General features: G+C 38.8%; 2 protein-coding genes and 1 non-coding gene across 6 annotated transcripts; 2 read left to right on the forward strand and 1 right to left on the reverse strand.

Moving 5' to 3' along the window:
- The first annotated feature begins 213 nt into the window (after positions 1-213).
- On the forward strand, positions 214-3,352 carry BT4 (BTB and TAZ domain protein 4). Of its 4 annotated transcripts, none has more exons than XM_088946415.1 (6): positions 214-554; positions 1,419-1,712; positions 1,821-1,951; positions 2,056-2,362; positions 2,504-2,817; positions 3,034-3,352. In XM_088946415.1, exons 1-6 carry the CDS (start codon positions 549-551, stop codon positions 3,167-3,169), a joined length of 1,188 nt encoding a protein of 395 aa, XP_088802541.1. In that variant the 5' UTR covers positions 214-548; the 3' UTR covers positions 3,170-3,352. The 4 variants fall into 4 exon arrangements, with proteins under 4 accessions (XP_088802541.1, XP_088802542.1, XP_088802544.1 ...); XM_088946416.1 differs by having other exon boundaries at positions 1,422-1,712; XM_088946418.1 differs by having other exon boundaries at positions 298-554; positions 1,422-1,712; positions 1,787-1,951.
- Positions 3,353-4,199: 847 nt separating this feature from the next.
- Positions 4,200-9,468, reverse strand: LOC148850131 (formin-like protein 6). Its single transcript, XM_088942942.1, has 4 exons — positions 7,548-9,468; positions 7,259-7,458; positions 5,750-5,991; positions 4,200-5,647 (listed from the first exon to the last, which is right to left on the reverse strand). Exons 1-4 carry the CDS (start codon positions 9,374-9,376, stop codon positions 4,853-4,855), a joined length of 3,066 nt encoding a protein of 1,021 aa, XP_088799068.1. The 5' UTR covers positions 9,377-9,468; the 3' UTR covers positions 4,200-4,852.
- A 5,094-nt stretch (positions 9,469-14,562) lies between these two features.
- TRNAN-GUU (transfer RNA asparagine (anticodon GUU)) lies at positions 14,563-14,636 on the forward strand. Its single transcript has one exon. It is a non-coding gene; the product is annotated as a tRNA-Asn (tRNA).
- The last annotated feature ends 4,667 nt before the right edge of the window (positions 14,637-19,303 follow it).

The raw sequence follows: 19,303 nt of genomic DNA on the forward strand, positions 1-19,303 counted from the left end.
GGCAAACCTTCTGTGTACAGTTAGCTGTTAAGTTTGTTGGGCTAAAGCCTAAAAATTGTTAAAAACAGTTTAAGAGACGCGTGAACGATGAACAGAGACGGAGCGATATACCGGTCTATCTACAATTACACGTTTCGGTTTCGTCCGATGTCTGCGCCTACGGAACTGGAAATAAAAGGCTTTTAATTAATTTCGTATCCTTCGTCCATTATCGTCCACTAATCTTCTTCTCATCCATCTCTCTCCTTCTGGGTCTTTGCTTTTCTTTGTTCGACTTAAAACCACGCAATCATCATCATCATCATCGTCATCATCATCTTCACCTGGGCACAACCGCTTCCAGCCTCTGAGACTCACCCCATTTCTTTTCCTCCTTTCACACTGTGAAAGGGAGGATTAGTGGTTTGGGTTCTTTGAGGCCGGTAAGGGGTTTTAGGATTTCTTTTTTTCTAGCCTTATAGATTCACTGATCGTAGGATCGAAAGAAGGGAGGTGATTCTCTTGAAGCTTCTTTCAGGTTTCATTTGAATTAGACACAACAACAAAGCATGAGGGTTTGTAGTTTCTTTCACTTCTCTTCTGTCGCCCTTTTTTTTTTTTTGATTCCCTGATCTTTATCTTTAGGCTTCTCATTCCCAAACCAAAAGCATGGTCTCTTTTTTTATTTTTGACTTGTCAAAGTTCTTTCGGCATCATAGAATTTGCCTTAATTTGAATGTGTCCAATGGTGTGAAAATGAACCAAGCATATGTGCTGACGGTTGGATTGGGATCTGTTATCACTGGCGATTGGTAGAACATAGCGTTCTTCTTGTTGATCAGTAATTCTAGATCAATCATGCATGTCTGGGCTTGTGGATCAGGAATAATGGAGTCTGGGTCTAAGTCTATCCTGTCAATCAAAACTCAAGATGCCAATCCAACGCACGTGATAGTTCACGAAATTAGGACCACGTTGGTGACGTGAGGTTGACGGGTCGGGATCTGCTACAAACTAGCCAATCAAGAGTGAACACGTCATGAACCGTCATTGACCCGTATAATTTTTGTTCTTGAATCGGCTTCGTAACGAACCCAGATTTCCTACTCAGTTTTAGACCCCCTCGCGCTACCTACAGTAAGTGTGGGTAGTGAGTTGTGGGCAGGAAATTGGGTTTGCTTCGTAACCCATCCCGTGTGACTTTGTTTGTGGCATTTCGAGAAAGAAGGTTGTTTGACCCGAACCCGAATCCACTCCGCCTCAATTTTCCATAATGATTAATGGCATGACATGCAACCGTTGGATAGAAAATCCAAATCAACGCAATCAATCTTTATTATGATATTCATCACGTCACGTGGCAGCTGACAATATCATATCCTTTAGTCAAACCGAACGATGTGTATTGTGTAACATTAATACGGTAATGTAATGTGCAGCAGGCTGCAGATCCAACAATAAACGAACAGATAAAGAACACAAAGATGGATTGCCAAGTTACAGAGAAGGTCTCCTCGGCGCCGGCGGCACCTCCATTTACTGAGCTACCGACAACTAGCTATGACCAGAAAGAGAAGTTTCTGAATAAGGCTGGATCACCGGTGAGGGGATACAGCCTTGTTACTACTTGCACCAGAAACATGTGGGATCGCCTCTTCCATGAAGGCTATAGAGCTGATGTGCGTATTAGTACAGATGATGGTGGTGATATTTGTGCACATGCCGACGTTCTCGTGAGTTCTCTTTCTACATTAACAAACTACGTACTGTTTCTGTTTCTTTTCATCCAATGTTTTCCTTGTTATAGCACTGGCGACATTTCATCATCGATCTGCCAACAGGGTATGGCTTCTCCTGTGCTGAGGAACATATTAAGGCATACCAAAGGCCGTGGTCGTCAGCGATCAATTTCCATTCATGGTGTCCCCCACAAAGCAGTACAAGTGTTCATTCGATTCCTGTACTCATCTTGGTATATAATGTCTTCCAGCAACCCGGCCAGATGAATAGAAATTAATATACTCACGATTTCGAGTGATAATTTCTGCTCTTCACATTGATATTTTCTGCTTGTAGTTACGAGGAAGAAGAAATGAATGAATTTGTACTGCATTTGTTGGTGCTGTCACACGCATATGTGGTTCCCCAATTGAAGCGAGCATGCGAGCTGCAACTAGAGCGGAGTTTACTCGCTACAGAGAACGTAGTAGATGTGTTCCAGCTTGCACTATTATGTGACGCTCCTCGTCTCAGTATCGCGTGTCATCGTATGATCTTGAAGAACTTCAAGGTTGTTATTTACACCGAAGGATGGAAGGCAATGAAGCAAAGTCATCCAAATCTAGAAAGGGAAATTATAGAATCAGTGGTTGAAGCTGCTTCGGTGAGATTTCTTTCTCATGGTAGCTCATCAGAGTAATGGAGATATATAGAATCAATGGTCGTGGCTGGTAAATGATAACAGTGAAAGTTGGGCTCCCAACCCTTTTATCCAACCTCTCAGAATGCTTAGTTTTTGTTGCAGAGAAAGCAAGAAAGGATGAAAAAGGTTGAAGAGGGGAAGATCTATTTACAACTATACGAGGCAATGGAAGCCCTTGTTCACATATGCAGAGATGGATGTAGAACAATTGGACCCCATGACAAAGTTCTCAAGGGGGACCAGACACCCTGTACGTTTGCAGCATGCAAGGGGCTTGAGTTGCTCGTCCGTCACTTTGCTGCTTGCAAGTTGAGAGTTCCAGGGGGTTGCATCCATTGCAAGAGAATGTGGCAGCTCCTCGAACTTCACTCCCGCCTCTGTGCCAACTCCGATGAGTGCAGGGTTCCCTTGTGCAGGTTCTCCCTATCAACTTTTCCCTTCTTCTATTATGCTTTCTTATGGCTTCAATGGATCAATCATCTGGTTGTTCCTATCCTTTTCTTTCCTCCTCCTTTTCCTCTTTAAGCAAATGTCTCCTACTTTCTGAGACTAATTAATGCACTTCTAACTTTATAATCACCAGTCACTTTAGTTAAAATTGTTACTAAAACAAGAGCTTTCTGCCATTGCAGGAACTTCAAGGAGAGATTGCAGACACACAGCAAGAAAGATGAAATTAAGTGGAAAATTTTAGTGAGGAAAATTCTAACTACAAAGAGATTCGGTGGAGGCCAATTCTTTTCACTCGAATATGCTGTCTCTACCTGAGATAATGGACCTACCGGTCTATTTTCCAGTTTTGCCTTGAATTCTACGGCCTAAACTTGTATAAAAGAATTTGTCAAAACCTATGTTTTTTTTTTTTGTTTTTTTTGTAAGAAGAGTACAAATATAAATATGTACTGTATAAATACATACAAAATAATATAAAATAGAAGATTTTGCGCTCTACGTATTTGTATTTGTACTCTGGAGCAAATTAAAGAGGCAAAGAATCATTTTACGGAATTCTCACTTTGATCTTTATTTACGGAAGTGGGATAAATGTCGTGTGTGTGAGAGAGAGAGAGAAACATCGTTTAGGACATTTTTAACTTCACGAGTAATAGAAAGTTAAGAAACTACTTTGGCCAAAAGTAGCTTCAACTGATGACTGCAACCATATCATGTCCTCCTGGTGGAGAAGAAGGGCCCGACCGCTAATCGGATTTTGGGATGCGAATTCCCACGAATCTTGAGTCTTGACCACACAAAGCGATTTCAGTTTCAGTGGTTTATACGAATGGACAAAACAATCAGTGTATTCTTTTTAGCTTGATCAAATCTATTTTCTTAAATGGGTCCATACATTCCATCCGCATAAGAGTAAAGTGGTTCTCAAACAAAATGAAAATACGAAATAATCGTAATTTCAAAGATGCCAATTTCCCTTCCGATATTCACATCTGAGAACTAATGGGGACTCAAATCGATCCCAAAAGTCACTGATTGGAAAGTGGGGTTTTTCTAATTTTGATCTCAGACATCATTGAAAAAACAAACCACTTAGATACATTAGGCTTCTGTTCTCTGCGATCACAGGCTAGAGATATAAGGTGAAGATGGTGAGGACTGTAATTTAGTGTAATTTCCATCCATCTAAATTTTCCTGCTAACTGTGTAGCAATCTCTTTTTCTTACTCGGGTGGAACACGATTCACAGTAGGAACTGCATGATGGTGGAGCTTTGCTACCTAATTGCTGCCTTTAATTGAAAATAAATGTTCAAAAAGAAAGCAACGGAAAAAGAGTGAAGCACTTTGAAACGATTTTTCTCCATGACTGTTGGAAGATAGATTTATTGGTTCGACAATATACAAAGAAGAGAGGGAGAAGTATTCATCCCTTGCACGATATACCAATAAAATCCCTCCACGAAATAACAGCTAACCAACAGCTAGTCTACTCACAATGAATTATTTCAACTACATTGAACCACAAAAAATAAGTGATCCCAAAATTCAAGGAACATTCCCCTTTTCCTAAATAAATTGGCTGAAAGATTATTATATCTTTAACTTTAACTGTGTCATTGTTACTCTAGTAGTTCACACTTGACGATAAAATGTGAAACAGTCCCGACTAGTTTCATGTATCTCGTAGAGCTTCCTGTTGGGTGTAGGATTTTGATGTGACATCTGAGTCAACTTCAATTTCTATTAATGGATTCTTAGGTCTCCAGACTCCAGTCTGCAAACGTTATGCTTCTTTAATTTCCATACAGTTTTTTTTTTTTTCTTTTCCCTTTTGGAAGCACCACCTATAACCTAAGAGGATCCTGTCCATTTTGTGGGGGAATTTATCATCACTCTACATAGCCAGCTTCCCCACCAAAAAAAAATGATGTGCAACGATAGGGTCACTGTTTAATTGGTTCCTTTCTGAATGCCATTTCTTCACAGGGTGCATGTGCTAAGGTGACGAGCTATCTTGATCTGAACTTCCATCTTGTCTAGTATTGTATCTGTTAAGAACTGGTAATGAAGCACTAGAAGATATCCGAAATGATCTGGCAGAACCCACCATTGTCCTCTCCTGCATCTGTCCAACTTCTTTACAAACTTGGTCCAACACAGAGAGGAAATCTCTTACAATCACAAAAATTCTGAAAGGATGGGCTTCTTCCCTTGCTGTGTCTCCATGAAAGTATTCCGTCACCTCTTTTACAAGGCATAGCACCTTTCTTTCGTCACTTCTGACTCTAATGATCTCCTCTTCAGCCTCCTTGAGGAATAGTTTCATTGCTTCAAAGAAGTTCCCCTGCGTATTTGATTTCTCATATTGCAAAACAGACCTGACTTTTTCAAGCCCCATTTCAAGTTTTGATACATAGCTGCTTAGGACATCTGAGTCCATCCCCGCTGCCTTTTTCACGTTCCCAAGTTCTCTGCTCAGTCCAGCCACAACCTGTAAACCTTGCTTCCTGAAATCCTCATCCTTTACTTTTGGGAACATCTTAGTAGGAGGGTTCTCCACTGCGGGGTCAGAACCTGAACCTTCTGACCTAATAATCTCCTGCACTACAAAGTGGAGCAATGTTGTCTTTCCATCAATACCTTTTACATCTACTAGTTTCAATAGTGTATCCAGCTTAAAAGCTCTAGCATCACCACGGTTGGTGCCAACATTCATCCGGTTCCCTGTTTTGAGAACTGCTTCCAGAAGTTTGAGGAATAGCCGGCTGTTCTTCAACTCTGCACATGCTGCCTGTCAAAGTGTCACAACAATGAATTCCATTTCATGAATGACCGTTGTTACTCAAGAGTAATACCGAGTAGAAATGATTTAGGAGTTTTCAGGCAACAGTACCTCTAAGGTTTCAAAGGACTTTCTCAAGTATTTTACTTCTGCCTCAAAATTGGCCCTGTACAACATTGCATTAACTCTTTTAAAGGCAAATGGTATATCCAGCACAGTCTTGAGAAATCGCTCTGCAGATCCTAGTTTTGATATGTCACCATTGTAGTTCCTCAGTTTTAGTTCTTCTTCCTTGGTTGGGGCCATCTTTACCAGAGTTTCCAAAAGCTCAACACCCAAACCATCAGGGTTACCTGTTACACCATAACATAAATTACATTTTTTGTCTACTTTGAAAGGATTCTTCAACAAGCAAGAATCCTGTTAAGTTGGAGTAGACACAAGCAATATTGAAGTTGTAGATAGGATAAGCTCTGATGCTTGTAATATACCCGTTGATATTAATACTTGATTTTTGTAGTCCACATACCACAGATCTATACTGCTTACTAACATAATAGAACCATTAATTAATGATGGGACATACCTTTCATATAAATGATGTCCACAAAAAATATAAAATGAAGGCAGATTGATTTGTTTCACTTTTACACAACAAGTGCATAGGAAATGATACCAATCAAACATTTCCTGCATAAACAAAATGCAGATCTATTGCAAAAACTGGATAACAAAATCTGAGAAGAGGCAAGTTCACCATAAGTGTTTCTTTGGAACACAATCACATACCAGGTAAGAGAACTGATTAAAAATGAACATTGATGAAGAGTAATTGTTATGAACAAATAAGAAGCGCAGTAAAAAATGTGGAGGCTATTCTTTGAATTATAGTAAACAATCCATTTTCAGTTGTTTGTGGAGAAAATCCTTCAGTAGCTTGTGGTGACATGTTATGGTTCTTTGGGTTCTCTCTATTTTCTTAGTTAACCTATCTTTTCTTGATGACTAAGTACATGTTTATATGAATGACAGGGGCTCAATAAGCACACAACTTATGCATCTAGAGACTTCTCGAATGTTAAAGCACCAACATAGTTGCGGTTGTTTAAGTTGGGTAATCATGGTGATGTAATTTGGGATATCTATTGCACTTGTAATTAGGATTCTCAATGCAGATAACTTAAAAAAGTGGTTGTAAGTTAAAATTCATCGCAACCATCTTTGATGTCACTTCCACTTATGTGCCTGAAGTTTGGGATTGATTAAAGAAACTAATAACCTGACTGATTTAGAATGATGTGTTATGAGTTGTATTATCTTGGCCCAGCCCCTAGGCCCCTAGGCATTGCTTGTTGCAGATGTCCTATAGAGGACAGTTTTCTATGCTTTGCAGAAGATATCATGTGTCCTAAGATGTCTACTTCTATGGGACTATGAGTTCTAGTAGTAGTGGAATAGTGTGAGTCTCTCTCTCTCTATTACAAGCTAGTAATTGTCTTAAGCCATGTGTATAACTACCATATAGGAAATATATCCATGTCTTTCTTTTATGGATGAATCATAGACTACAATTAAGGCCCGTATCACCGAGCAGACATGGGAGAAGACCAGGCAACATACCATCTAAGAGTGCCTCAGAGACCTCATCTCTTGTTACGTTTAATGCTCTCAGAAGTATAGCTATATTCTGTGACTTCTTTGGGTCCAAAACCCTGTTCTCCTGTTCGACGGGAGGGAGCACACTTCTTCTAGTCGCTTCTTTCTGAACCGAATTTGCTGAATTGCAGCCAAAAAGAGTCTCAATCATGTTTTCATTTAATCTGTAAACAAGTGGCATGATAATTAAGATTAAAAACCATTTAATCAGTAAGTAGCACAGAGTAATCAAGTCTATTAACATGCTACTTACTGAAATGAACTTGACTTTAATTGGTCCCACACCATGGCTCGATCTGAAGTTGCTCGTACTTTGTCCCAGTGCAACGGCTTCAACCTGGGCTTTGCCCCATCTATATCATTGCCTGCATTGAGTTGCTCGGAAGAACAACCACCTTGAGTACTTTCTGCATTTGGTACTGCTATTTTTGTCTCAGTAACAACCTTTGGAATAGGCAACTTAGGTTGAGGCCTAGACAATGTCTGAACGGGAATCGACGCCGATACCTTTGTTTCTGTAGGTCTTCCTTTCCTAAGCACTGCTGGTGGTGGAGGCGGTGGCGGGGGTGGAGGTGGAGGTGGAGGTGGAGGTGGAAATTGTATTTTAGATGACATTGGTGATGGATCGTTGATTGACTGAGGACGAACCGAATTTTGTGGCGGAGAAGGTGGGGATGGAAACTTCGCCCTCCGCTTGGGAGGCGATGGTGTTTTAGGTTGACCATCTTGAACTTGGTACTTTTGTGGTGGCGGTGGCAACGGTTGTGGGGGTGGTGGTGGAGGAGGAGGAGGAGGTGCTAGTGCAGGTGGCATTGATGGTACGATGGTATGTTTGTCATCAGGAGAAGACATTGAAAGACGTGATTTGGGAGAAGACCTCCGAGAATGAGGAGTAGAACTACTGGCACTGGTGAGGCTTTTGGAATTCATCGCCAAAGTGGTGGTTGTGGGAAGAATTTGACGTGTAACAGATGTGGAAGGACTTCCACCGTTCCCAACTGATGAGCCCTGGGGAGTATAATATGTATCCTCATCGGATGACATGGCAGCAGGGGGTGAAGTCCTCCTTGGAGACCTGGCCAGCGGCGGGAGTGGCTGAAGGTCGGGGCTTGGACGATGCAGCTCCGACTGATGGATCGAGGTTAGCTTGTTGTTAGGGAAAGAGCTTGCTCCATTGGGCTGATTGCGTCCTCTCCCATTCGAAGGCTCCACAGTTCCGAGGTAGAGAAAGTCTGAAGCAGAGGCTGTTGATTCTTGTAGAAACGGTCGGGAATTCCCTCGGACAAGCTTCCGAGATTCAACAGGGTGTTTTGCCCGGTGCCGGTACAGGAAGAATATCAATGCGGAGAGCATACCCAAGGTGGCAATTCCGACAGAAATTGCAATAGCAACCTTCTTTGTTGGGCTGGCTTGCTGTGTTGCTGCAGTTGCAACGGGGCCAGAGATGTTATTGGAAGGAGGAGCTGTACTGGCAGTCTGGGTCTGATCCGGGGTTGGACCAGTGGGTACCTCTGGGAAGAAGGGCTCATCTGGGTTAGGGAAAGCCGAGCCTCCTGGAGGTGGAGGCGGGGGCTCTTCGTCCGGTGGAGGAGTGGAGTCGACCGGAAACAAGGGCTGGTGTAGAATTCTTCTGTGAGCATCCGTGCTCAAGTTTTGAATTCTGGGCACCGCTCTTGACGGGTGAATTATGGAAGGCAGAGTCAAAAAAATAAACAAAAAAAGATTGGGACAAGGAACTTTCATTGCTGTTAATTGTGCTTCTTCTTCTCCTCTGATTGTTTTGTTTTCTTTTTCTTTCTCAGTTACTGAGTCTAAGCCCTGCTTTTTGGAGTTTGCTGGCTGAGAGGGTGGAACTGAGGAGAGGGAAGCCTCTCTCTCTCTCTCTCTCTCTCTCTCTCGGCACGCAGCAGTAAGATCTAGATGCCCGGCTGACGTCAGGAGAAGCCGCATTTTTGTACGATGAGTTTGTGGAGTATGTATGTTATGGGCTGAATGCCACGTGGTTTTAAGAATCTGCTTTTGCGACTTTTTTGGGGGTGACAGGTGAGATGATTTGGATTTTTTTTTTTTCTTTGAATTCATGTATTCTATGTTTTAGTGGGGGGGAAATGACTGCGTTAACCTCAGCCTATTCCTGCCCCAATTTTCCACATCTTTGGCTGGCACCAGGGAGACGTCCATTAATTATTCTCAAGAGTTCACTTATGTTGTTTATTAGCTGCTTCCTGTAGATGAAAAGGGAAAGTCAATTTTGTCCAGGTAAAGTTTCCACAAGTTACCCTTTCATCATTTATTTTGTGAGAAATGGGATTTCTCCTGTTATGGGGGGTACTTGGGTCAATTTAGTTCAAAGTGGCTTTATATAATGACAAAATAATTTTATTTAACAGATAATAATAAGGATAAGAAGAAAGAGAAAGGTGGAAGGCATGGGAAATTGGAAATAATCCGACAAAACGCAGTCGGCAACACATGGACGGACCCGTTTGGATCACCGTCCACTGAAAAAAACCACTTGTTGAACCAGAGGAAAAGACGTGGAATAGAGTCACTGACTCTTCACTGCGGTAAAGTCGGGTCGGATCGCTTACTCACAAGTCACAACAAGAAGATAAGAAGAAAAAGAAAAAGAAAAAGAATGAACTCTGAATCTCTCTGATCAAAATATAACTGGGGATTGCTTTTGGGGTAATGATGTCTCTCGTACTCCTGTTGGAGATAGAACGATTGATGGCTGATGGGGTGGTGGTGGGGGTATCCGATGTCTATAAAATAGCTACTTTGCAAACAAACAAGCCCTTGCGATGCAAAATTGAAAAAGAGAAAAGAGAAAAGAGAAAGGAGGGGGAATGGTTTGTTTGTTGGGTCATAGGGATTTGGGAAGGAGAGAGAGAGGAGGGATGTGACGTTATTGCTTCATTGTGTTGTGTTGCTGTAGCAGTCCTCTCTCACACGTTGGAGAGCATTTTGCTTAAGGTCTTCCATCCCAACTTTCCCTTTTCCCATCTTTTAATCTTTATTCAGATCACAAGTTAAGCATCTAGTTCTGGCCTTTTGCAGTAATTCTATGCAAACTTTCTTATATAATATCCCCATCCTTTATGGTTAGGTGTGTCAATGTACCGGTTGGATTTCATCTAAATCAAAATCTATTTAAACGGATTGGACAGATTAATAAGACATTAAATTTAGACAAATTGGATGGACCTATATAATATATTGGATTGGATTTGATCCATCCATAATAAATTTATATTGGATTGAACCAATATCTAGTCCATTGATAAAAGATATGTGCATAGGTGTCAATAGATCGGATTTGAGTTGAAACCAATCTAAATTAACAGGAATTTAAACAGATTGGGCAGTCCCTGGAGTGATCCAAAATGGTCATTGGACTGGATTAAACCAAATCCATTTGTCATAGACTCACATTGGACTGGATCGGATTGGACCAAATCCAATCCAATTGACACGCCTATTTATGGCAATGGGAGATTCAATTGGGGGAATTGGTTTATTTTCTTATTTATTTATGTCATGGATATGGAATATCAAGTAAAAAATATTAAGGTCATTACTAAGACACCCGCTCTGTATTTCAAAATTAAAATAAAAAGTAATAGAAAAATAAAATAAATAAAATAAGAATAAGGAGGGTATCTGAAATATAAAAAAAAAATTATATATAAAAGTAAAATAGAGAACAGATTAAAGAAAAATAGTTTTATTGTCTTTTTATTTTTTTAATTTCTTTGTTTTTTGTTTTAATTTGTTATTTTCTGTTATTGTTGTGTGCCCAAAGCTCGAAAGTCGAAACTGTGGGCGATCGAACAAAGCCAAACGTAACGTAGCCGACGGAATGATCCTCTCCACAAGATGGGATGATATATAGTGATTTATGACTGGGTGAGGTCGTGGAATCAGATGAATTTCAGTGAGTGTGAGTGTGAGTTGTAATAAATAAAAATAAAAATGGAGTTAATTAGTTTGCTGTTTAATTACCGTCTTTTTTATTAAAGAAATATTGTTTAACTTCTTGCTAATACAAACAAGCATAAAGTATACCAGCACCCACCGTTGAGTTGATCCATCATCCATCCCATCCTATGCATCATTCTATATCGTATATATAGAAGTTGATTAGTTGAATTAATGTTTGGTAGAGATGGGGTATTTAATTATGAATTAATGTAGATGCGCATGAAGGATGGATGGAGACAAAGTCCTACGCTACATTGTGTGTCGTGATGGAGGGGGTAAGGGGTATTCAACAGACTTTGTGAACACAGTGGTTGGAACTTGGAAGAAGCATGCATAAATCGAAACCGGATTCAGTCAGTGAAGCGCTCGTTCGAACAGCCTTTATAGCTTTCGATCGGGAATATCTTTTTATGAAATAAAGTACAGAAAAACGAAGATATACCCAATGCATAACTGTAAAAGTGTTCAAATGAATATTGCACTGGCTGAAGCCTGATAAATGAAGGATGGACGGTCGGTCGGTCTGACCGCCATATCCCAGTCCCAGAAGAAATTCTAATCAGTGCTGTCCCCGAAGATGCAAGTGGTGATAAGGGTAGAAGTGGACAAGATCAGCGGACGACATGATGTATCCCGCATTCCTACCTCATTAGTCAGACCTTGTTGTTGTCTGTACAAATGATCTTCACCATTCATTAATATATATATTTATATCCCTCTCCCACTTTACAGTTCTTCATGCATGCGCCTAACCAAAGAATTCTTTGGTAACAGTTTTCATCCTAAGTTTTATATTTGTTTTTATACTGTTACGAAAAATTAACAAAACCTGAAATCATGCATCATGCATAGAGAAACAACCATGAAAACCATCAGCAAACAAAAATTAAAGCCACAAGAGAAAGAGAAACCACCACCCTAAATCAAATCAATCGACAATCATAAAGGTCTGTGTCTCCTGAAAACATTTATTTACGTAACAAAACTAAACACTGGAATATCGAAACTGCTAAGAAAGAATTAGTCTCCAAAATGATCCCAGCATCAATCATTTGATTTATTAACAAGATTTACCAATACAACCCATAGAGTGATAGAGATAGTGCCACTGCTTTCGTTTTTTTAAACTTGATGCATGGTTTATATGGACACAGGACCCCTTCTTGCTGCAATAAAACTTTCAACATAGGACAATCAAACTCCCATAAGATAATTTAATTTGACATTGATGGACGGGGGGAACCAACCACTTACCAAGGGCCAAGGCTGTCCTGAGTTTGACCCGGCCCACTACATATGCCATTAGCAATTAATGAGGGAGATGATCTTGAATGTTGAATCATTAATAAAGGGTAATTCATGTGTCAGATCGATTAAGAGGGAAAGCTAGACCAAGCTAATTACCATGAACAAGAAAAACAGTCCTGAGTCCTCCAAACAAATTAGGTTATTGGAAACTTTGATACTCTGTTCCTTGTTCGATCCAGGTTAAACGTAAGTTTGATACACGTACGTAGAATCATGTAATTAATGAAAGTTGGTGTGAATACAAAGCAAAAGTGAAAGACAAGGGAATCAAGCATGCATGTATTAATATTGTAAATGGATATATAAACACCCAAAAAAGAACAAGCAGGCGCTTTGTGGGTGATGTTTATTACATACACTACTTATAAGGTGGGTGCCCTGATGAATTGGTGATAGTATGAGTTGACTCGTCAACACCCCCCCCCCCCAAGCTATTGCATGTCTCTGCACGTGCACTGCATTAATTAGTGATCGCATAGATCTGTTATCTGTATGGAAGAAGACGAAGAAGAAAAAGAAGAAGAGTCTATTCTCTCTTTGTATTATATATATATTTTACAGTCTGGGTACTCATCCTGCATGCTGCAGCTGGATTTTAAAATTCTCATATATATTTGCTGCTGTTGCTGCTGCTAACCTGCAGCTAGCTAATCCAATCTACTAATTAAATTGAGTTAAGGTGATGATATGTGTTTAATCAACCTCTCTTTACTAGCTAGTTCATAATGTATGAAACAACGTTTCATGGGCGATCGATGCATCCTAGATTTCTTGATTTGGTTTCTGGACACAAATTTTTTTTTTAATTAAAAAATAAACAGGATTTATATATATGCTTTATTAAATTGAAGTTGGGAGATGATGTGGGCGCGGCGTTAAATTTAACTGCTTGTCCTACCTCACCCAAATGATATGATGGCGGTGATGAGTGGCGATCGGAGACTCACTAGTATAGATCTCCACACTCCACACTTGTTTTTCAACCATGAACCACCCAACATAACAGATGAACCTAATAATACTGCTGCTCTCGACTACTCTACTCATGAAGGAGAAATAATATATTTGCAAAATATGAGAGAGAGAGAGAGAGAGAGAGAGAGAGAGAGGGGCCTCTTTTTTGAGGCTTTAGCTATTGAAGTTTGAATAGTAGGTTACGTTGAACAAGGCCTCACATGATGTGCCTACCTTTTATCATCATATCTGAATCCAACTATTGGCCTATATATAATTCCCGTCTTTGGACAAGGGAGGAAACGGATTCCATTGCAAAATCGAGGGGGACCATTTTCTCAACTTGTTTCCAATTCGATCAGTATACCCAACCCAAATGCACATCAGGATCAGGCCCTACACTTAATTCGGCACTTATTTCTTTTGGGTAATAATAATTGAGTTTATATCAAATCAATCTGTTTGGCGCCTTTCGTTGGGAATTCTAGCCTAATTTGAGAAGCATTATTAATATTACTCCATGAAAACAAGTAGAAGCAGTTAGTTCTCAATTCTGTGCTTTTGACTTTTTGTATGTGGACACATCTTGCAATCTTGTTCTTCCAACTTTAATAGTCTTCTACACCAATAAAAGTTGAGAGGAGGAACGTACACCATTTCGTTTCCGTGGTTTATACCTGAAACAATTACAAGACATATGTTGGGCAAGGGCAACCGACGTATATCATGCATGGGATCGAGTGGTTGATGTGACCAAAACAAAAAAGAAACAATTCACATTTGACAAATGCCATGGGACCTGCTCATCGACAAAATAGTTCGATTGGAACCAAGACCAATGCATGATTCCAAATTTGATGGTGAAATAACGTAAACACTGTCATTGTCTTGTTATTTCAGGGGTTTCGACTTTTCAATTTCCACAACCGACTTATCATTTTATATGAAATAACAGGAGATCTGCCAATCGACCTTATGTCCAAATAAAAACTTTAAATAAATTGAATATATTTTATCAATAAGCTGGAATAGCTCAGTTGGTTAGAGCGTGTGGCTGTTAACCACAAGGTCGAAGGTTCGAGCCCTTCTTCTAGCGGGTTTTTTCATTTTATTACCAACTTAACCTATACGCCCTCGGAAGTCAGAACCACATGGCTCATCCCTCCTCGTTCGTCAATCTTGAGTCTCGACATTTCACGTTCCACATGGACAAGTAAATATTTACACTCCTAATTTTTTTTGTGTGCTGGCACGTCATTGCATTGTTCGTAATAATGTTGTGGTGCCATTTTTTTAGAAAACAACGTCGATGCCAAACAATCACTTTAACATTTCCCCCAACAGTTGAGTGTTTATTCACTCAACCACTAGCCCCTAGTTGTTAGTAGACGGTTTATCAAATATTTTCTTGGTTTTGAAGATAAATCAAATATAAAAATTTATTAATATATACCGAGTCTTCACATTTCACGTTTGACATATACTCGTTGCTCAATTTCGAATATACCTGTTCATAGGCCAGGCTCGGGCTTGACTTTTGCCAAATTTTAAACGAGGCTTGACCCAAAATCCGAACCCAACACAAATAAATCTGGCCCAGGTGTCTAATTTCGAATACCGGAGTTCACTCAAGAGGCAGAGGCCCAGGGTTTAATCAAACACGGGGGTCGTGGCTTTGTTATCCACCGTGGGATGGAGCATTCTTCCTAGCTGGTGAAAGTGATTATGAATTCATTTCATGAAAAGTGAATGTGAAAAAGGCGGGAAGATCAGATCAATCTGAAGGAGCTGCCCTGTGTGGAGAGAGAAGGAATCTAGATGTATGATTTGGATGTCTGCGACTCCGTGTCCTTAAAGGTACATATATATAAGGGCTTGCTTTAACCGCTACATTTTGTTAGTCCCTTTTTATCCATATGCGCACCATGTGTTTGAGCTTTTGAGGATCAGAGAAGCAAGTATAAGGCGCAAATCTGATGTGCGTATATTCCTCATCAAATCAATTAGGCACTTTCACTGAACGATCCATCGAGCTTGTTTTTGTCACATAAAAAATAAAAAAGAAAGGAAGAAAAGAAAAGATGCTATTATGTAATTTTTGTGCTGACCCAGTACTGTTACGGTGGGAGTTTCCTATATGTGATCTGTCCCTCCTAAGGTTCAAGAGGCCACCTTAAAAAAAAAAAAACTTTCAGTCAACAAAAACCAGCAAGCTTTACCTCTTCACCGGTTTTTAAATTTGAGTTAGTGGATGTGGTTGCAAATCTCTCTCGTCTCTTTATTAACGCCCGAGTCCAAGCCCAAAGCCCGATCTAGACAGAAGGATGGAGGTATATTAATAATGTATTATATATATATATATATATATATATAGTCTTTTTATTTTATATAATATTATCCAATTGGATTTATTTGAAAAAATCCAAGTCCGGTCCAAAAAATAATCAGGGTTGATGCTTAAAGCCTGGACCCGTGGGTCTGAAGTCATGTCCAAAGTCCAAACCCAATAAAAAACACGTTGAGCCAAACTAATATTGTGGGCAACCTGGCTCATGAACAGTCTACTAACCAACTAAGGTTGGTGAGGTTCCAAAACAGGAGCATGGAAAGAACCGATTATTAGTGGCGACTGCGAGTGGAGATATTTCGAGAATGAAAAGTTTTATCTCTAGCTCTTCAAACTTCAGTACTTTTCTCTTTATACGTCAAAGATTCAAGAATCAAGATGCCCCTTTTGTCCTTTTGCTTTTTTTCTTCTTTCCAATTCCTCGTTGAAGGTCATGGCATCTAGCTACGTACATTGCTGGACACTATCCAAGCTTAAGTACTGTTGGACCCATAAGGCCAGAATGGCCCACTCTGCATCACAAACTTAATTTATAGCTGAACAAAACCTTGGCCGCATGAACTAGTGAGTGATTATTGTGTCACTACTGTCTACAGCTGCCTACACTGCTATCATGCATGCAGCACTTAGAAGTGCTTACTATTCATAACTTCAGCCTGTTACTATAGAAATTGCCTACACTCAAGTTCATTAGGTTGATGCTGAGATTAATAAGTTAGAGGAATTATAGGTGAATGATCGATTCGGATCTCTAAACGATTTGCGTTTGCTTGCTATGTTGCACACTGATCAATAAGCGGACCAAGTGAGAAAATGCAAGTACATATGAAATATCAAATATTTTGTATTTAGTAAGTGAGTTTTTATTAAAAAAAAAAAAAGTAAGTAATCAAAAGAAAGACGTTAAACATGAATGAAATTGTAGAATTTTATTTCAGCCTTTCAGGAGATCCGGGGTTGTAGTTTTAGGAAAGACCAGAAAACGTTCCCTGGTCATGGTCAAAACGTCAAAAGGAGATAATGAACTGGTGTGTACGATTGGTTTTTGAAAAATTTCCCGCTACATAGAGTCATAGACTCGTTGAACAGAAACGAACGAACCGGAAATTTTTATGTACATCAACAGGGGTCCGGATCTGTTCCTCAACAGAAATGAACAACTCTCGTTCTTGTTTCTTATTTTTCATGCGAAATGTTTTCAATACACACTATGACGTGGATTTATACAATACATCCTGCTCCATCACAATACAAATACATTGAAGCTGAGGCCCATCTAAGAAAAGAGTAAATTATAAAGATTACGTCTCCCATGAATAATAATACACAAGTATGGGAGATGTTCTTGATGTACCCTGGTACATGTTGTGAGTCACTATCTATTAGAAACATCTCCCATGAATAATAACATACAAGTATAAGAGATGTTCTCAGACTCCAATCTAATTCAGCACACTCCTTGAAACCTCTATTTTTTTTTTTTTTTTTTTTTGCAACACAGGAGGCTTCTGAGCTTTCAATTTAGAAAAATATCCCCTGTAGTTAAATCAAATTATAGGAATGCGTTAAATTATCAAAATATTTACTTGAACTTTTCTTGTTTTATTTTCTTCTCCCTTCTTAAACCCTATTTGACCCAAAAAAAAATCCATTTTCTCTAAATGAAACCAGCTAAAATAATAAGAATCATTTCATTAATTTAGAAAAACAAGTTTTTTTTTTAATTCTTGTTTCATTTCCCTGACATGAATGTCTCTCTTCATCTTAAAATATAAAAATTATTCACCACTTTCTCCAATAAACCAAGAAAACCCAAACAAAACCTTAAATTTATATCTATAAAAAAAAAAAAAAAAAAAAAAAAAAAAAAACTCACCATTTCATTTGAATATTAAATCCAAATAGAAATCTGCAATGATCTATTAGAGCAATCAAGAGGACTTTAATATTATATTTAGAAAAATAAATGAATCATAAACAAATCAAATTAAATAGTTGAATGTCAATCTTTTTTTACATTAAATGATGGAACTCCAATGAAAGGGGCTTTGTGGTAAAATAAAAGTTAGAGGGCCTTTATCGACAATAAAGGTTCAAGGTGTAATAACCATTGACCCCATAATACAAGGGGTCTTTGTAATTGTAATTGACCAAAAAATGTCTCTTTGATCGGATACGAGGAATACTAGGGAAAGCTACTCCCTGCGTCCATGTATAAATACATCTTCAAATGTCAAGATTTTCTCATTTTATTTATTTATTTTAGGGTTAATTTTATATATATATATATATATATATTTTTTTTTTTTTTTTTTTGAGAAAATACTTGTATATACCATAAACTTTTAAAAGCAATTTATATATACCTTTTTGAACTTTCGAAGGTTAAGAACCCATTTGACCACATTATATGTCAATGTTCCTTGTTCCCTTTAATCGACCATGCTATCATGCTCCTTCGACGACGACGTCGCAAGTGGCTTTTGGATCATAACGGTACTTTGTCAGTTATGACTTTGATCATCATTGACATTGCTCTCAGAAGGTCAGCCAACCCACCTTTGAATTTGTACCGTGTATTAAAATAACCACATCACGCTCAGTTTGGAAGGAGTACAAATATAATTATATATTGTATAAATACATACAAAATGTAAAGTTTTTCATTCTATATATTTGTATTTGTAATCCTTCCAAACTGAGCTTGAGAAAATAGACATTGGTGGAATAGTGAGACTTCAAGGCTTTAGAAAGAAGCCCTTCAAATAATTAAAGATTCTAGGCTCTAGGCTGGATTTAGAAAAGGGTTAAGGCTTAAGCTAGAAACCTTTGTTCGTTTGATTAGGAGAGGGGAGGAAGGAAGAACAAGGATAAAGATGGGAATATACAAGAATTGAATAGTGTATCAAATAGCTGTGGTATTTCTTTAACAGATGGCCTATTTGTGTTATATAGGGTAGGGGTGAGCATGGGTCAGTTCGGTTTCATGGTAGAACCTAGGACCTATCCTATAGGGGTTGGTTCCAAGTTTTTGAAATTGGAACCTACATTGTGAAGGTCGGTTCGAGTCTCGATTTTGGCCTTGGCGGTTCCAGGGTCTACCTATGGAACCTATTCTTTCTTTACTCTCCCCTTTCAAAAAAAAAAATGAAGCATGACCTTTAAAAAACTTGATTTTCAATAATAATAATATATAATTTATAAATTATATTATCTTTATTGATTAAATTGAGTAATTTAATATATGGTTCAAAATTTGTCATTATAATTTAAATTTAGTAAGTATTAACTTTTATATTATTTATTTTACATATTTAGATATTAAAATAAAAAAAAATATTTTGGGGTTTATTTCAAGGCAACTTTGGTTCCAAGGCCAGCTCATCAGGTCAATTCGGATAGGATAAACCCCTAAA

The sequence above is a fragment of the Nelumbo lutea genome, chromosome 5, assembly GCF_056320005.1.
Source record: "Nelumbo lutea isolate HS-2025 chromosome 5, American lotus-T2T, whole genome shotgun sequence".
NCBI classification, from domain to species: Eukaryota; Viridiplantae; Streptophyta; class Magnoliopsida; order Proteales; family Nelumbonaceae; genus Nelumbo; species Nelumbo lutea.

Excerpts from the sequence above, each read along its gene's own strand:
- LOC148850131 (XM_088942942.1), bottom strand. The coding sequence starts at position 9,376 with ATGAATTCAAAGAAAAAAAAAAAATCCAAATCATCTCACCTGTCACCC. Across the intron at positions 5,992-7,258 it reads CTCTGAGGCACTCTTAGATG|GTAACCCTGATGGTTTGGGT; the intron begins GTATGTTGCCTG and ends ATGGTGTAACAG. Across the intron at positions 5,648-5,749 it reads AGTCCTTTGAAACCTTAGAG|GCAGCATGTGCAGAGTTGAA; the intron begins GTACTGTTGCCT and ends ACACTTTGACAG.
- BT4 (XM_088946415.1), top strand. Across the intron at positions 1,713-1,820 it reads GTGCACATGCCGACGTTCTC|GGTATGGCTTCTCCTGTGCT; the intron begins GTGAGTTCTCTT and ends ATCTGCCAACAG. Across the intron at positions 2,363-2,503 it reads CAGTGGTTGAAGCTGCTTCG|AGAAAGCAAGAAAGGATGAA; the intron begins GTGAGATTTCTT and ends TTTTTGTTGCAG.